A 19,080-nucleotide genomic window follows, 5' to 3' on the forward strand; every position below is an offset into this window, starting at 1 on the left:
CGCGCTATCTCAGAGTCGTCCATGCCTCCGCCCCGTACAACAACACAGAGAAAACATAGCATCTCAAATGTCTCATTTTTGTATCTAGGGATATGTTGTGACTTTTGAAGATGACGCTCATTTTGTTAAAGACCGTTCTTGCCTTTCCTATGCGGCACTTTATTTCCTGTACATTGCTCCACTGTTCGTTTATAATAGTTCCCAGGTAGCAATACTGTTTTACTCGCTCTATCTGCGTCCCATTAATGTAAAGATGAGCCCTATTTATATTCTCCTTGCTGATAATCATTTGTTTCGTTTTGTGGGTATTAATGTTTAGTCCGTACTGTTGACTGTACTCGTTTATTCTGTCCATTAGCCTCTGAAGTCCCTCTAAACTCTCTGCTATCACCATGGTGTCGTCGGCATATCTAACATTGTTTACTCTTTCACCATTTAGAAGGATGCCTTCGTCTAATCCGTAAAGAGCCTCGTTAAAAATTTTCTCTGAGTACATATTAAATATCAACGGCGATAGGATACATCCCTGTAACTACGCGTAGTATTTTTATGTGATCTGTTTCTTCTCCGTTAATTTTCATGTATGCGGTCTGATTCTAGTATAGTTCTGAAATTATTCTGAGGTCTTTGTCATCCAGGTCTGCTTCTTTTAAAATGTTTATCATCTTTTGATGTTGAACTCTGTCAAATGCCTTTTCATAGTCGATCAAGCACGCGTATACGTCGCAGTTAACGTCCCTGCATCTTTGAATCAGTACCTGTACTCCGAAAAGTGCCTCTCTGGTACCCACTGCGTTAATGAAGCCGAACTGTCTGTCCGATATTTGTTCCTCGCACTTCTTATAAATTCTTCCATGGATGACTCTAAGAAACAGTTTCAACATGTGGCTCATTAGGCTGATTGTTCGATATTCTTCGCACTTTTTAGCCCCCTGTTTTTTAGGTATCGCTATGAATTATGATTCTATCCATTTATCAGGGATGATTCCTGTATTGCATATTTTATTGAAGACAGCCGTGATCCAATTTATTCCTTCTTCCTCCAAGAGTTTTAAAAATTCAGCTTCGATATTATCAGGCCCTACAGCTTTCCTGTTTTTCATCCGTTTTATTGCTTCTTCTACCTCGGATTTAAGTAGATGCATAGCAAATTATACTATGCGATACCGGTCGTTGGTGGTATAATTACATTGATTGTGAGTAAGTCTTATTTTATTTCTTTTTACCTATTTGAAATGGACTCACACAGGCAACACATTCAGATTTGTTATAAACAGTCTTAATTTTTTTTATGATTTTTTGTAATTGATAATTGGACTTCGTCAGTCCTAGGTTTTCACTCAACGTAACCAAAAGTAGAACCGGAAAGATATTTGAACTCTTCGTTTAACTTTGGCTCGATCGATACACGATTTTACTAATTTTGAGTCATGTTTGCCAACTGATTAAGTAAAGTAAGTAAAGTTTGCCAAACTTCAGATCATAACATAACCGAAAATACCATCAAAACCAGAACTAAATATTTAAGCTAGGCTTTTCAATACACGTCGACTGATATATATCACATGTACTATTTTGGCGACTTTGAAACAGTACTTCCGGTTGCAATTACCAATTCCGAGGTCGAATTTATCACCTTTAATATGTACCTCTCATTGGACACCTAATTTGTCATTCTATCTATTCTAGTAACGGAGGAGCTGTGTTCTTTAACGGACAGACGGTCAGACAGACATGAACAATTTAAGGTATTCACCATGTTTTTAATGTTCTAAAATAAGCGAAAACAAAAATAAAATGTAATATGCGGAAAGATATTACGATTTATTTAACAGTTTAAGGTTTGTTTAAATATTTTATTGACCACATTTTTTAAGTTTTTTATAATTTGCAGATTTATACTTAATTACATTATTAACACTTAATCAATGCTTTCAAAACTTGGTTTATTTTAAATCTGATGCAAGTAAAATCGAAAACAAAAACAAGTTTTTTTTTACGCGGAGGTTAAGTTTGAATTTATCTCATTTTGAATGTGACCAGAGATAATATTGTTGCAGCAGTGATCTAGTAGAAATGGTTTTCGAATCAAGAATAAAGTGGCTATTGTTACTGGTGGTGCGTCTGGAATTGGACTAGAATTCGTTAAACAATTCTTACAATGTGGAGTTAGGGTATATGATCATTTTTTTTTATTATTTAATCATGTCACATAATTGGTACATTTAATATACAGTAAGGGTAAATAAAAAGACTCCGGCCATAACTATCTGGGACATGCAAATAAAGTAAAAGTAAAATCAAATTGTAAATATTCAAAAAGTCAAAGGAAGTTAGTATCTTTAACATACACTTGTTACAATGGTTTTGTAAAATAAAAAAACCATCTTGTCATTTGGCAGAGCATGTAATCGACAAAGACCATATTATGGATTTTCATAACAGTAAAATTCTGTGTAATGAAGGTAATAAATTCAAAAGGACCTTTTTAGAAATGGTTTGGATTAGCAAGAGTGATAATAATTTAAACAAAAAATCAGAAATTCAAAATCTAAGTAAAATTTATAATTATGTTATTTCTTTATAATTCATTTATAAAACCAAAAATATATCACATTTTTAAAATTATGCTCGAGAAGATAATGCGATTTTATCGTTGTGTGCAATACAACATTTTTTTCTATAGCAAGACTTCAAGTTCAGGTGAAAAATAGAATTTCAAAGAAAATGTAATTTTTAGCACAAAATCGCAATTGTGTTGCTCCGTTGCTAGAGATATGAATTACTCTGTCAACAAATGTCAAACAAATGTTACGTTTTGGTTGTTTGGAGCTGATCTAGTAAAAGTTAAACGTTTAAGTGGATGGAAATCGTCATCTGTTGCAGAATCTTACATTGAAGAGTCAATAAGCAATAAAATTGCTGTATCCAAGTGTATACTTGGCGGACCAGAAAATCAATCCAGTACCTCGAATCAAGTGTTTAAGCAAACGAGTACAAGTTGTGATGCTCCAAAAATAGATGTTTCTAATAATTTTAATTGTAAAATTTCGGTTGTTTTTAATCCCTAATGTGTTTGAATTTGTAAATTTAATTTAATAAAAAAAGTTAAAACATTTTATCTACTCTTGCTGTTAAAGTGTCACTTTATCTACCCTTGCGGTTAAAGTGATACTTTATGTACTCAAAACAGTTGTTATAGCAACACTTTAACCTTAGCTATGGAAAAAAAAATAATATTTAACAAAATTTTCATGTTGACAATATAATTTTCAAAAATAAATTAAAATACAAACTATATAGTTGGCATTCATGACATTGAGAGTTATTTGTAATTTTCTATTCGTTGCTATTCTAATTTATATCTAACAAACCTAATTTTATTTGGGGAGTTACTACATTTTTGCAATTATTCGTTTTATATTATTAGTTTTATTTTGTATTTTTATTTTAGCTCATGAAAATAATTGTAAAAACAATGGAAAACTCAGGAAAAAAAGCAAGGACTAATATATAATAGCCCTTTTTTATTGACTCAAACCCATTCAAACATGTTCATAACATGTCTTTCCAACAAAGAATATGTTGGAATGTTCTTTTGCAATTGGTTCTAAATCGCTAAAAGAGCTACATGTCATAAGCAACTGGGTTGCATAACTTCTCAGGAACGCGGTACATTAATTACTATGGCTCTGGCAGTATCTGCAACAGGAAACTCTATTCCACCTTTCTTTATTTTCCCACGAGTTAATTATAAAGAGCATTTTCTGACTTCTGGATCAGCTGGAACTGCAAATCTTTCAGGAGTTGATGACCAGGGAACACATTCTACAATTTTGTAGACATTTTGTTATATATGTTGGTTGTTCCTTAGACAGACCATCACTTTTATTATTGGACAACCGTGATTCTTATATGGGGGTCACAGTCATTCCTATCCCATTGTTCTCATAAACTGCAGCCCCTCGATCGCTCCGTCTATGGACCGTTCAAGAAGTACGTTAATTCAGCTTGTAAATCGTATAGAGTACTAACAGTCCTGGACGCACTATGACTATATATGACATTCCGACAGTAGTTTGAGAAGCATTGACATTATTAGTTACACAAAAAATATGTCAGGATTTTGAGTCTCTGGAATTTTTCATTTATCAGAGATATCTTTAATAAACACGTGTTAGGCCAGGTTGCTGATCGACTTGATCCATTAGAATTGAAAAATTCCACCAATCAAGATGGTTCTAAAGAGCAGTCAGATTTGTCAATTGCATCGAATCTGACCGACAAGCCGTTGTGTCAAAATCAGCCGCAGCCGGGGTGTTCAAAGGAACCTGATGACCTTTCTTTTTGAAAATAAACCTGACTGTCAAATGAACTGTTCTAATAGTTCCATTCAAGAGGAAAATGAGAACTCCGCTCCTATCACTCCATTAAAATTAAAGCCTATAAAAATGCTCTTGCGGAAGAACAAAAGAATGAAGAAACTGCCAAAAGAATGAATTTGTTCAAAAAAAGAACCAGGTACAAAGTGAAAACTTAATACAATGCACAAATTGCAAAATGTGGGCGCATGAGGCTTGTGCTGACCATCCTGTTATTTTTTTTTGTTTGTGTGAATTGTGAAAGCAATTAATATTTTTCTTACACTTAAGTAGTTTCATGGTTTTGTACATATTATGTTACATTTTAAATTAATGTATTTAGTTACTTAGATTTATGCCTTTATGTTTTTATAAGTTTTTTTGATAAAATATTTTTACATTTTAAGTAACAATGTGTTTTACTTTTTTTGTTTGCGTCAACCAACCACAGATAGTGTATTAACTAACTTCGACCTAAGGCTACTTGGCGCATACTGAGATATATTTTTAAAAAATATTGTACATGCAAATGAACGGCTTTAACATTTTTTTTTCATAAATAGAGATAGGCAAAACATAAAACTATTCTGTTTTGCAAAAAATTTACTTCAAAATGTCAAGCCACGGTCTCCCATGCAAAAGATGGTGTGTTATAAGAATAAACTGTAGATGTATTGTCGAAAAAGTTATTCTTAACAACGATCAATGGCGTCCGGTAAGCTTGGATTAGCAGTTCATCTGCCGACTTCTTGTTGCTTCATATAGAGGTTACTAATAGCGTACACAATGTAGCAACGTACAGAGAACTTTCAAAGACAATACGGAAAAATATTAAGGAGGACATAGGCTACAAGAAAAAAGAAAAGAATTAACCATTTGGAAAAATTAAATCGTTACTATAACAAATGAAAACACCAGGATAACAGACAGATATAAAATAATTCCACTCCTACAACAACGGTGAACCATACAAGGCTTCTAAAGCACTTGAAGCCGCAACCAGTAACCAAGAACTAACAAAAATGAAAAGCGGCGAAGCAGCTGGAATATATGGTAAAACTGCTGAAATAAGCTGGCAAAAAAACCTGGAAAATCTTAGCAGATATATTTACGAACTGATTAAGATCAATATGAGTACCAGATCACTGGAATACAGCAAACATATTTATTATTCATAATAAATGTAGCATAAGACTTATAAGTCTACTAACAATCATATACAAGGTATTCACAAAGACCATCAACAAAAGCATTGGATACTGAACAGCTAAGAGAGCAAACTGGCTTCAGAAGTGGATTCAGTACCCTATATCATATCCATAGGGTTCGAGAATTAATGAGTAAAGCTAACGATATGAATTACCACTAGTCTTAATATTTATAGACTTCGAGAAGGTTTTATATAGAGAAGTCTCAGGTCTTTATTTGAAACCAAATAAAAAGAAAACTTTTAATTGGTACCAACTATTTTGTGATTTGTGAGTTAAACAATATCTAAACATATTTATTTGTTTTAGGGTGTTGTCATAGCCGATATTAATGCAGAGGCCGGTAAAAAAATTTCTGAAGAATTAAACAAAGAATTTGGCGTAGAAAAAGTGGTATTTGTTCAAACCGACGTTCGCGATCAAAAAAGTCTAGAAAGTAAACATTCATTTTCATAGTTTTCCTTGTTTAATATAGTTTGTTTTAGTTGCTTTTGTTACGACTTTAAACCATTTCAAATATATTGATATCCTTATTAATAACGCTGGAGTTTGTATGGAGAATCAGTGGGAAACAGCAGTTGATATTAATTTGGTATGTAGATCTTTATAATAATAATACTTATTTATATGCTTATATACGCTACAAATATGTGTGTATTGTGCGAGACATATATGAGGGAGCCACAATTAGTGTTAGGAAAGGTGTGGGTGAATCAAAATGTAATTCCGTAGAGGTTGAAACAAATTTTATATCAAAGTTTAGGTGAAAACAAAAGATATTTTCAAAAAAGTTTATGATTTATTATAACGGAATCATACATCGGGGTTTTTATGAAGGTTTTTACGATTTTTTCTACAAAGTTGAAGGAAAAAGCTTTCATTAAAGACTTGATGAATTAAATTTGGCTCTTAATTGATTTAAATAATTATAAATAAAGCTTGAAAAAGAAATTTGCAAAAAATATTATTTGTATTATAAATAAGCACTAATATTTTATTTTGCAGGAAAAGTTGCGTTACCCTACACTACATTAGCCCACAACATTTCAACTCATATAGTCTTTATAGATCTGACAAAGGCATACGATAGTGTACCACTTTCAATGCTTTGGGTAGCAATGGAAAAACAAGGAATAAACAAAAACAACATACAAGCAGTACAACAGCTCTACAAAAATATGACGGCAAACATTAAAACTGGAAATAGATTAACTAGAGAAATTCCTATTAGTGGGCCTAAAGCAAGGCTGCTGCATAGCACCTACACTCTTCAAAATATATCTAAATGAGGCACTCTCAGCGTGGAGAAGAAAGTGCTGCACTATGGGCATCCCAATCGGAGATGATAGATTGTACACGATACACTTCGCTGACGACCAAGCCATTCTAGCTGAAGACGAGAGTTATGTAGGCTACATGCTTAGAAAAGTGGAAAATGGGTATACCAAATGGGGCCTCACAATTAATATACAAAAAACTGAGTACTTAGTTGTAGGAGAAAAACCAGAAAACCTATAAATCGAAATGGGAACTATAAAACCAACAGACAATTTCAAATACTTGGGAGTCCAAATAACATCAAAAGCAGGAAGTAGCGAAGAAATACACTCCAGGATTGGCCAAGCAAGATGAGCCACCAGACAGCTACACGGACTATTATGGAATTAAAAAATAACAAAAGAAAATAAAAGAAGAATCTATAAAACAATAATAGAAAGTATTGGGCTGTACGGCGCCGAACTCTGGGAAATAAACCAAAGAAACAAATCAAAAATTAAGGCCATGGAAATGAACTACTGGAGACGATGTTGCCAGCTCACTAGACTTGATAGGGTGAGAAACGAAGATATTCGGAGAGAAATGGAAATTGATCTAGACATAATAGACACAATCGAAGCCAAAAGACTTAACTGGTATGGACACCTTCAGAGAATGCCTGAAAATAGATGGCCAAAAAAAATAGAAGAATGGACTCCGCCAACTAGAAGAAAACGAGGTAGACCAAGACGATCCTGGAGAGACGATGTCGACGATGCAATGACCGCCAGAGATTTAACAACTGAAGATTGCTTCGACAGAAAACGCTGGAAATTAGGATGCGAGAAGCGGCGCCAGCTGTAGAAGACTCGCTTGTTATATTTATATAAGTTGCGTTACCAATATACAGCAAACAAAATTGGTTTAAAAAATATTCAAGAGTTTATGAGATATTTAATTTGTTTCTCGTCGACCGTCCATTTATTATCAATTTTAACACCCTCAAAATCATTGATTAATAACCTCTATTAATAAATGATTTTCTATTAATGAACGATTTCATTATAGGCAACACAACATACATTGCTTGCATAAGTTAATTAAAAGCTCTGTGATTGGCAGTGACCTGTGGTGTAGGCAACCAAACATATACCTATTTATATTCCCACTAAAAACTTTAAAATGAAGTAGCCGCTGTTAGTACTATCTGTCATTGTATGTCATTATTTACTTTATTGTTTAAAATTCCGTGTATTTGAAAAATCAAAAGATGGATATTGACGAAAAGTTTAATTTAATTCTACCAGAAGTGGCAGACACTGCAAATGAAATATCTTTAAGTTTACTTAAAAGTGCATATTATTTCATTAAAGTTAATTAAAGCTGAAAAAATTGTTGTTTATCGTTAAGTAAATAAAAATTTAAACTAAGATATCTTTCTTTCTGAGAAGTACGGTCGACGGAAAAGTTTTGTAACGAACTCGTGAATTAAAATGGCGATAAAATATCTCAATTGTTTATCGCCGTTATTAATACACTTGTTGGTTAAATAACTATTATTAAATGGTTCTATTTTTTCAATTAAAAAATGCAGTTGTTGTCAATAGACCAATAGGCCAATAGACAATAGATCACTTATATAATGTCTCATTTTTTTATGTATACTTGCAAGCTACTGAAATGTTAAGCGAACGGGGAAAACCCATGCTACTGGCGAACAGTTTTAAATATAATTTTCACAAGGTATTGTCGAGAGAGACGGCATTCTGCACACGAAAGTGAAAACGGAAAGTTTCGCACAGTACACAGTGCTCGACTTTGGTGGTGAACACAACCATGAGAGCAGCAGTCTTGGAAAAGCTAAACCGCCAAAAACTCAACAATTCATTGAAGAAAAAGGCCGTTAAAGATATTTGTGAGAAGTCCATAAAACTTCTTCACAAAGAGGTGAACTGTTCTGGCATTAAAACGCTTACTGTGATTGATTTACATCTGATAAGGAACTGCATCTAGTGCAGTCAAAGAGAGGTATTACCAAAACTATTTAACAAGTGTTAAGGAAGTTTATGAAGTGCAAAATACAATTGAAATAACTACAAATGAAGGAGAGCAGTTCTTGTTAAAGATCAATTTGGACGCCAATTTCGTGGTGTTTTTTGTGAGACAAATTTAAAATTTTTGTACTTAAAATATTTGTAGTGTTACTATTTAATTTTTTTTTGTAGAAAGGAATTATTGGAGGAATGGTCCTTGGTATGGAAAAATATTTAAGATATCACAAAGAAGGAGATGAAGCAGTAATTCTAAATCTTTCCTCTCTAAGTGTTACAGAAAATCTATGTATTATGCCTGTCTATGTAGCTACAAAATATGGCGTGATAGGTTTGACTAGAAATTGGGGTGATTCCTCTCACTATAACAGAACTAAAGTAAGGGTTTTGGCTATATGCCCGGGTATGACAGATACTTGCTTTTTGGAGAATTTAAGACATCGTCTCCTTAATGAAGAATATACTGCAATGTATGATGAAGTTGTTAGCAAGTTTGAAGTATTCCTTCAACCGTAAGTTGTTACTTATATCTAGATTTATATCTAACCTATAAGATATACATTTAGGTTTTTTCATTATTTATCTCCATTCTCTCCTATCCTTACACTTTGTTTCACATAATTATTATTTATATCTGTTCTATGTCGTCTACCACCTCGACTTTCTATCATAGTGTCCATTTTTTACCTAATGGTACATTTTTCTATTATTAGTTGATATAACAAAACACGTCTGATTTCCTCATTGATTTGTTGATTATATCTGTTTACGCAGGTTAATAATAATAACACTATTATTATATGTAATTAGAAAATAAATAAGTTTTATTGTTTTACAAGTAGGTACAAGTATAAGGTGTACAGACCAGTGACAAGTGACATGTATGTCATCAGACATCAATAAAAATAAAACGTGTTGCCAACATATATATATATATATATATATATATATATATATATATATATATATATATATATATATATATATATATATATATATATATATATATATATATAATGGCTATACACCCCAGTGTGGGGTTAAACCGCAAATGCTTTCTAGATCCTATTTCTTAAGTGGATCAGTCTTTTTTGTTTATCTTATCTTCTTGACAATATCTCTCCATTATTTCCTGTCTCTAGTTCTTTCCTCTCCATTCTCTGACTCCTGCCCTTTGGAGGTCTTCTTCAACTTCTTGCAGCCACTTTGATCTCGGTCTTCCCCTTCTCTTTCTTCCTCCTGGATTCCATTCTATCATTGCGTATGTCACTGCCTCATCGCCTGCTCGCCAAATGTGACCTAACCATCTAACTCTGCATTGTTTTATTTTAGTTACGATGTCTTCCTTAATTTCTGCATTTGTTCTGCTTCTATATTCATTTTGCTCTGTTCTGATTGGTCCTAGTATGGTTCTTTCTCTCTACTATTCTTAAGTCTTCTTCATCTTTTTTAACCATCGTCATTGTTTCTCCTGCATATAATAATATTGGCCTAATTATGGTGTTATAAATGCTCATCTTACTTTTTTTAGTCAGTGTTTTGCTTTTAAGTAATCTTTTGTTTGCAAAATACGCTTTATTCGCTGCTAATATTTTTTCTTTTATTTCGGATTTCCTTTCTCCGGATTTTACTTATTGTAACTCCTAGGTATTTGAAGTATTCTACTTCTTCAAACTCAGAACTTCCTATTTTGATTTTTTCTTTCATTGGTTTTTTCCCTAATCTTAATATTTTTGTCTTTTCTTGATTTAATCTTAGCCCCATTACCTCCCCTTTCTCTCTTATTTCTTCTAGCATTTCTTTCATTATTTTTCTGTTCTTTGCAATAGTAGCAATATCGTCTGCATATGCAATTATTTGACCACCTCTTGTTCTGAGATTTCCTTTATTTATATTTCGTAGTACATATTCTAAAGCTAGATTAAATAGCTTTGTTGATAAGGCATCTCCTTGTTTCATTCCTTTATTTATACTGAATTCCTCTGTCACTCCTCTTTGTGTCTTTATGCTTATTTTTGTAGTTCTCATTGTCATTTCTATTAATTTTCTGAGTTTATGTGGAATTTTTAATTTTTTAAGTGCTATCATTAATCCGTTCCTTTTAATTGAATCAAATGCCTGTTTGAAGTCTATGAATAACATTTCCAATTCTAATTTATACTCGTTTGCTTTTTCCATTATTTGTTTTATTGTGTGTATTGCATCTATTGTCGATCTTTCTTCTGTGAATCCACATTGGTACTGTCCTACTGTCTTCTTTGTGATCTTTGATAACCTCTTTTTTATTATTGATGTCAATATTTTATATGTTGTATTTAGTAACGTTATTCCTCTATAATTTTCACAGATTTGTTGGTCTCCCTTTTTATGTACTGTTATGATCTGCCCTACCTCCCAGTCCCCTGGCATTTTCTCTTCTTTCCATATATTTTTCAATAGTGCCAGTATTTTTCCTCTTAGTTCCCTCCCCCCCATATTTTATTAGTTCCATATTAATTCCATCTTTACCAAGGGCTTTTCCATTTTTGCTTCTCTGTATTACTTCATCCAATTCCTCTAATGTTGGTTCTTTTAAACTTTCGATGTCTACTTCATCTACTTCATCTGCTTCTTCTTCGTGCACCGTTTCCTCCTCGTTATGCATTTCTTCTTCTGTTGTTTCATCCGTCAAGGGCTCTCTGTAGTAATCTCTCCATACTTGCTTGTATTCTTGGTCCTCTATTATCACTGTTCCCTCTCTATTTTTTATTCCGTTTGTTTTGCCCTTGTATTTTTTGTTTTGTTCTTTAATCTTTTTGTAAAAACTTTTCGTATTTCTGTTTGTTCTTTCCTGTTCTATTTCCTGCATTTTTTTGTCCACCCATCTTCTTTTATTTTGCCTTATCACTTTCTTAGCATTCCTTCTTAATTTTTCATATTCTTCTCTGTCTTCCTCTTTATCTGTTCTTAGCCATTTATTTCTGGCTTGCACTTTTTTCCTGTTATTTCTCTACATTCTTGGTTATACCATCCGTTTTTTGTTTTAGCCTGACTTTTACCTTTCTGCATATTTGCACCTTCTTTTATTGATTTTTTGATCGTCTCCTATTCTGTGTTTATATCTTCTGCTTTATATTTTTCTTTTATTTGAACTGTTACTGCCTCTTCATATTTTTTTTCTTACTTCTTCATTACTCATTTTATTGACATTCCACTTTTTATGTTGGTTTTTTTGTTTTGTTTCAATTTTAACTTTTTGTCTTATAGTGGCTGTGGCCATGTAGTGGTCTGAATCTGCACATGCACCTCTGAACGTTCTTACATCTTTTATTGACGATTGTTTTCTTTTATTAATCATTATGTGATCAATTTGACTATATGTTTTCTGATCTGGTGACCTCCATGTTACCTTATGTATTTTAGGGTGTTCAAATTTTGTTGAGCTTATTAACAAATTTGTTCTTGTTGCTAGGTTACATAGTCTTGAGATGAGAATAAAATAGATCAAATACTAAATATGATAAAAAATTTAACAATAGAGTTACAAGAATTAAAAACTGATATAAAGAAGTAAAAACGGAACAAAAACAATACAGAAAAGAAATGAGGGAACTCAAAACTGAACTAGCAGAACTAAAACAAGAGAATAGTGAAATCTGGAAAGAAAATGAACAAATCAAAAAGGATCTGAATGAGACAAAAGGACGCCTTGAAAGGCTGGATAGAATAAGAAAAGAAAATAACGTGATAATACAGGGAATGACAATAGAAACTGGAGATAGAAGAATACTAAAAGAAGTAATAGGAAATTTTATGACAAAAGAGCTAAATATTACCGTAAATATAGAAGAAGCAGTGAAACTATGAGATAAAACATGTTTAGTCAGACTGCCAAACAAAGAAGAAAAAACAAAAAATTATGGAAAACAAAAGTAAACTTAAAGAAGTGAAAAAAAAAAAAAAAAAAAAAAAAAAAAAATATATATATATATATATATATATATATATATATATATATATATATATATATATATATATATATATATATATATATATATAAACAATGATCTAACGACAGAGGAATTACAAATACAGAAGGAAATACGAAGAATAGCAAAAGATGAAATAAAGAAAGGTAAACGTGTCCAAATTAAAGCCAACAAACTTATAATAGATGGTCTAGAAAGGAGATGGAATAGAAACACCAACCAACTGGAGGACCATCATGGAGGTGGTTCAAAAAACTAGCAAGGGATGAGACGATGCATTATTCGTTGACGGACGAGGCAAAGAAAAAGGAAATGACTGCAGATAAATCCGGGTACAACAAAAGTGAAATAAAGAAAGATAGACAAGAAAACAAAAATAAAAGACGAAGACAACAGAACAAAAAAAATAAAGAGTTGAAAATAAGCACATGGAACATAAGAACTATGCTAGCTCCAGGAAAAATGCTAGAAATAGGAAAAGAACTCAAAAAGTATAAAATAGATATTGCAGCACTGCAAGAATTACGCTGGGAGGGACAGGGACAGATTGATAAACAATACTTTACAATGTTATATTCAGGAGGAAAGAAGCAAGGGGCAAAAAGGCGTGGGATTCATGATACTAAGGCACCTAAGAGAGAAAATTATAAATTTCAAGCCAATATGCGAAAGGATGGCCTATGTTAGAGTCAACAGCAAACCATTTAATATATCAGACTTGAATTTATACGCCCCCACAGAAACAAGCAATGCAGACGAAAAAGAAATCTTTTATGATAAGGTCGAAGAGGAGATAGAAAAAATACCCAAAGAAGATGTCATATTTGTACTAGGAGACCTCAACGCCCAAATTGGAAAAGAGGACTTTTTACAACAAATTGCAGGAAAACATACAATACACGAAAACACGAATGAAAATGGGCAAAGACTATGTTGCCAACATACATAAAATAATTATAGTACGGAATTGTACAGCAACACCTCCTCTCAATTCTACAAAAGTAAATGAATTAAGTACATGAATTAACTAATAAACAGTATAATTATTAAATATTAGTTTTAGAAACATTCAAACAATTTCTCAATAATTCAAATTGAGTAACAGGCAATGCCTTGGTCATAATATCAGCTAACTGTTTGTTTGTAGGAACATTACCCAATAACAAAATTTCCTTTATTTACCATACCATAATGTTTTACATCAATATGTTTTTAGTGTTTTTGATCTCATAAGTTTAAGTTATTTATATGCAGCTTTGGTTGTCCTCAAAAATTTTAATAGGATATTGAAAATCAAAAATGTCTTTTAAAAGTTGACCTAAAAACAAAACACTCAGTCATATACGCGGACAGAGGCAAATATTCGGTTTCACTGCTACTAAGAGCAACTACTGATTGCTTTTTAGAACACTAGTTATAAGAACATATATAGAAACATATGGGGAACACTACTTCTACAACTTTATTATTACAAAAAAGAACATATCCAGAAACACTCTTTCTGTCATTAGCATCGCTCGCAAAATCTGAGTCAGCATATGCATGAAGAAGCTTACCTCATTTTTTCTAAAATTAAATTTAGAATCCATTGGAATTTTACTAATCTTATAATTTACCATGTTAACACGATTAACAATTTTTGTAACTAAATTTTTCTGGCTGACAACTAAAGTCTTATCTTTTCTTTCAATGTCTAATCCTAAAAAGACAATTTTTCTTTCATTTGATAAATCACTTAATTCTAAAATTTTCTCTAAATTTGATTTTAAAAATTTCACATCATCTTCAGAAATTTAAATAACAAAAATATTATCTACCCATATCAAAACATAAGTTTTTCAATTTAAATACAAGCAAGGGTCAACCTTAGATCTTTTAAATCCTAAATTACATAAATGTTTATTAATAGTTGTATTCCAACATTTAGGGCTTTCTCGTAAACCATATAAAACTTTTACCAACTTGCATACTACACCAGATTTAACGCTAAGGCCATACGGTGGCTTTAAAAACACATCACTAGACACTGGACTTTTCAAAAAAGCACTTTTGACATTAACTTGATGAATATCCATATCACGATCTACAGCACTGGCTAACAGTACCCTCAGGGTGGTTAATCTAGCTACTGGTGCATACACGTCTTCGTTGTCCAATGCTGGCTGCTGATAGCCTCTGGCCACTAATCTAGCTCTTTTTTCTAACTGACTATCAACAATTTTTTCAACAAAAACCCATCGTGAATCAATGATTACATCATCAGCCTTAGGTTCTACCAAAGTCCAGGTACTGCTGCTTTCTAACGCCAAAAGTTCTTTATCTATGGCCTTCTTCCATCCATTCCCCATCGAAACAGCTTCAGTATAGTTTTAGGTTATTCAGAAGATAGACAGCCAGAAGATAAAGCCATCATCATACTCACGTCATAGTCATCAAGATAAGAAGGTATACATACGTCTATCGTATCTCGTATTCTTGACTACTATCAGGTTTTATTACCTCCGGTTCAATTTTAACAGGTTCAGTAATAGTTTGCTTATCCACACCTCTATGTATGTCTCATCACATGTACTGGAGATTCACTTTCACAAGTTTCATCAAATCTAACTGAACGAGATGTACACAATTGCAATTCTATTAAATACAAATTACTAATCAATTTTCCAGTAATAATTGCAGTATCACCCCTCATGATTTTTACTTCCTTATTTTCAAAAATTACACGAAAACCTTTTTTTTTTCAATTTGTCTTACTAATAATAACTTGTAAGAAAAATTGTAACAAACAAAAACATCATTCAAAGTAACTGAAAATCCTTCTTTCGATATAGCTGAGAAAACTACCTTGAAATTTTGCTACCAAAGTTTCACCAACCTTTGCTACATTTATTTGTCTATCCACTGCTTTGGAACTAGTCAAAAATTGAATGTATTTTGACATAAACAGGTGATTTGTACAACCACTATCCACAACCAGATGTACACTATTCATTACATTTGAATTACAGCTGACTGCAACTTCCTGTTTTGTGTGACTACCAAGAAATGCAATTTCTTTATTTTCAATATTACAGTTTCACGATTTTTAGACAATTTTTTGGACATTTCGAGCGAATATGCCCCATTTCATGACAGTGATAACAACAACAGTGATAGCAAAAAGTATTTTTGCTTTCACCTTTATATTTATCAAGACCAACAAAGCCATGCGAAGGAACAACTACACTAGTAACTTCTTTTGTTTTTAAATGTCATCTTCTGCGAATAAACTATTTTTCACAAAATCTATAGTTACTTTGGTTGGATCAGAACGAAACAAAATATCAATGGGTGTTACAACTGAAATAAATCTGTCAAGCATTGCAGATAAAAGTGTGGTGATCTTTCCACTATCGTCTATTTTACCTTCTGCATCCTTAAGGTTTTATTAAAATTCACCCAAGTTGCCGTCTTCTTTAATTACTAAGTTGCGCAACTTTTTCTGGATTTGTGCTCGAGACTGAAGTCCTGTCTTTTCGTAAACAGCTGTAAGAGATTCCATTCCCATCGAAGTTTCTTGGGTTTTAATCACCCCCAAAACATTATCCCCAACCATCGAGCAAAAAGACAAAAGAGGGAATGTAAAGGTAGTGGGGGCAAAAATATTGTTAGACAGGAAGTGCCATCTTGAGAGGCCAAATTAAACAAGGAAAGAGAGTCTTTCCTTGTTTAAGAAATCAAATTTAGTTGGGTTATGTTATTATTTGTACCAACTGTCCACATGAAATCTTATTTATATTGAAGTTTTTTAACAATTGTTTCACATTTTAGAGTGTTATCGTTAATATTTAATTAAAATTGTCTCGTCTAAGACACATTCTGAAAACTATTTTATAGCTACTGTTAATAAGTGTCGGAAAATTTAAATTTGGCGCATTCGCATTTCCGGATATGTCTGCCATCAGAGGCCACTTTTTTGGTCGCCTTTTCATAACGATTAGATTCCCTCTTTTGTCTTTTTGCTCGATGTCCCCAACTAACTGAAGAATAATATCCTTTGCAGTCGAATTACTTTTAACAAAGTTTTTGTACTTATAGTCAGTCCTAGCAGGTTTCTCTTGAGAAATGACATCAAGAACACCATGTCTTTCCAATCGAAATATCCAATCAAAACCGGCAAAACCTTTAACAGCTATTGTAACATACGAACTATGTTCTCATTTTTATTAAGTCTCAAGTACTGATCAATTTTATTAATCATTGTTAATTTTTAGTGCTGATCATGTCGCTAAAGTGTCTATGTCATTGTTGGAACACGCACCAAGTGGATCTGCATGGATAATAGAAGGTAGCGAAGCTCCATACGAATTGAAGCATTTAGACAAAAGTGTATTCAAAGATAACTTATTAAAGATAGATACTTAGTTAATGATGTAGTATTTATATGTCAGTTCACTATAAAACTGCAGGATTTGGTACCTTGAAAACCTTTCAAATTTATTTTGTACAATTTACTACCATTAAAAATAAAAAGATGAAAATGGAATAAATATAAAATTACTACTGTTTTATCTTTTAATTATGTTCTAAATGGGTCTTTATATTTAAAATGGGTGAAAACAAAAATAAAAATGTAATATACGGAAAGATATTAAGATTTATTAAGAGTTTAAGGTTTGTTTAACGCAGTAAATAAAAAAATTAATATCTCATTGTCCACATTTTTTTATTTTTTTTTATAATTTACAGATTTATACTTAATTACATTATTAACACTTAATTAATGCTATCAAAACTTAGTTTATATTTAAATCTGATTCAAGTAAAATCGAAAACAAAAACAATTTTTTACGTAGAGATTAAGGTTGAATTCAACTCATTTTTGAATGTGTCCAGTGATAAAATTGTCGTAGCAGTGATCTAGTAAAAATGGTTTTCGAAATTAAGAATAAAGTGTCCATTGTTACTGGTGGTGCGTCTGGAATTGGACTAGCATTCGTTAAACAATTCTTACAATGTGGAGTCAAGGTAGATGATCATTTTATTATTATTTAATTATGTCACATAATTGGTACATTTAATATACAGTAAGGGTAAATAAAAAGGCTCCAGCCATAACTCTGGGACCTGCAAATAAAATAAGAGTAAAATCAAATTGTAAATATTCAAAAAGTCAAAGAAAATTAGTATATTTAACTTACACTTGTTACAATGGTTTTGTAGAATAAAAAAAACATCTTGTGCTTTGGCAGAGTATGTAATCGACAAAATCGACATATTATGAATTTGGATAACATTGAAATTTTGTGTAATAAAGGTAATACATTCAAAAGGACCTTTTTAGAAATGGTTTGTATTAGCAAGAGTGATAATAATTTAAACAAAAGATCAGAAATTTAAAATCTAAGAAAAATTTATAATTATATTATTTCTTTATAATTCATTTATAAAGCCAACAAAATATCAATAAATTTTTTTAGGTATCTGTGAATAATAAACTAATTCTTTTTTCTTTCTTATTAAATAAAAAAGAATATTTAACAAAATTTTCATGTTGGCAATATAATTGTCAAAAATAAATTAAAATACAAAGTATAAGTTGGCATTCAATGACATTGAGGGTTTTTTGTAATTTTCTATTGGATGCTATTCTAATTTATTTATAATTTACCAAAATTTATTTTTTTCTTGTTTAAATATTTTTTTCAAGATTACCTTTCTAAAGCAATTCAAAAAAGAAGGGGAAACATTTATTAGATCAAGGATTTTTTATAATACATATTTTTTTTTGTATGTGTAGCAGTAAAAGTTAAACAAACCCTAATTTTATTTGGTGAGTTACTATTATCTCATAGCCCCTTTTTATTGACTTCAACCCATCCAAACATAGTCATATATATATATATATATATATATATATATATATATATATATAATTTTAAAATCCATAGTTATATATATATATATATATATATATAATATATATATATATATATATATATATATATATATATATATATATATATATATAACTATGGATTTTAAAATTTGGACACTCCACACCCACACAAAATGCATTGGTAGAAGCAACAACCTTCATTTCACAATCAATTAACGAAAGGAAACACGTCATAGGCGTATTCCTAGACGTCCAGAAGGCATTCGATCAGGTCTGGCACACAGGCCTGATTGAAAAGCTCCACCTTGCTGGACTGCCTACTCCTTTCGTTAAGCTAATAAATTCCTATCTCTCACA

General features: G+C 31.7%; 1 protein-coding gene across 1 annotated transcript; it reads left to right on the plus strand.

Moving 5' to 3' along the window:
• Window positions 1-2,093: 2,093 nt before the first annotated feature.
• LOC140431839 (15-hydroxyprostaglandin dehydrogenase [NAD(+)]-like) lies at window positions 2,094-17,433 on the plus strand (the record flags this gene model as incomplete). Its single annotated transcript, XM_072519717.1, has 5 exons — window positions 2,094-2,174; window positions 5,879-6,005; window positions 6,055-6,161; window positions 9,052-9,389; window positions 17,099-17,433. Coding segments are annotated over 5 exons (804 nt in total), but the record flags the coding sequence as incomplete, so codon positions are not given.
• Between the last annotated feature and the right edge of the window lie 1,647 nt (window positions 17,434-19,080).

The sequence above is a fragment of the Diabrotica undecimpunctata genome, unplaced genomic scaffold (assembly GCF_040954645.1).
Source record: "Diabrotica undecimpunctata isolate CICGRU unplaced genomic scaffold, icDiaUnde3 ctg00002108.1, whole genome shotgun sequence".
In the NCBI taxonomy this organism is placed as follows: Eukaryota; Metazoa; Arthropoda; class Insecta; order Coleoptera; family Chrysomelidae; genus Diabrotica; species Diabrotica undecimpunctata.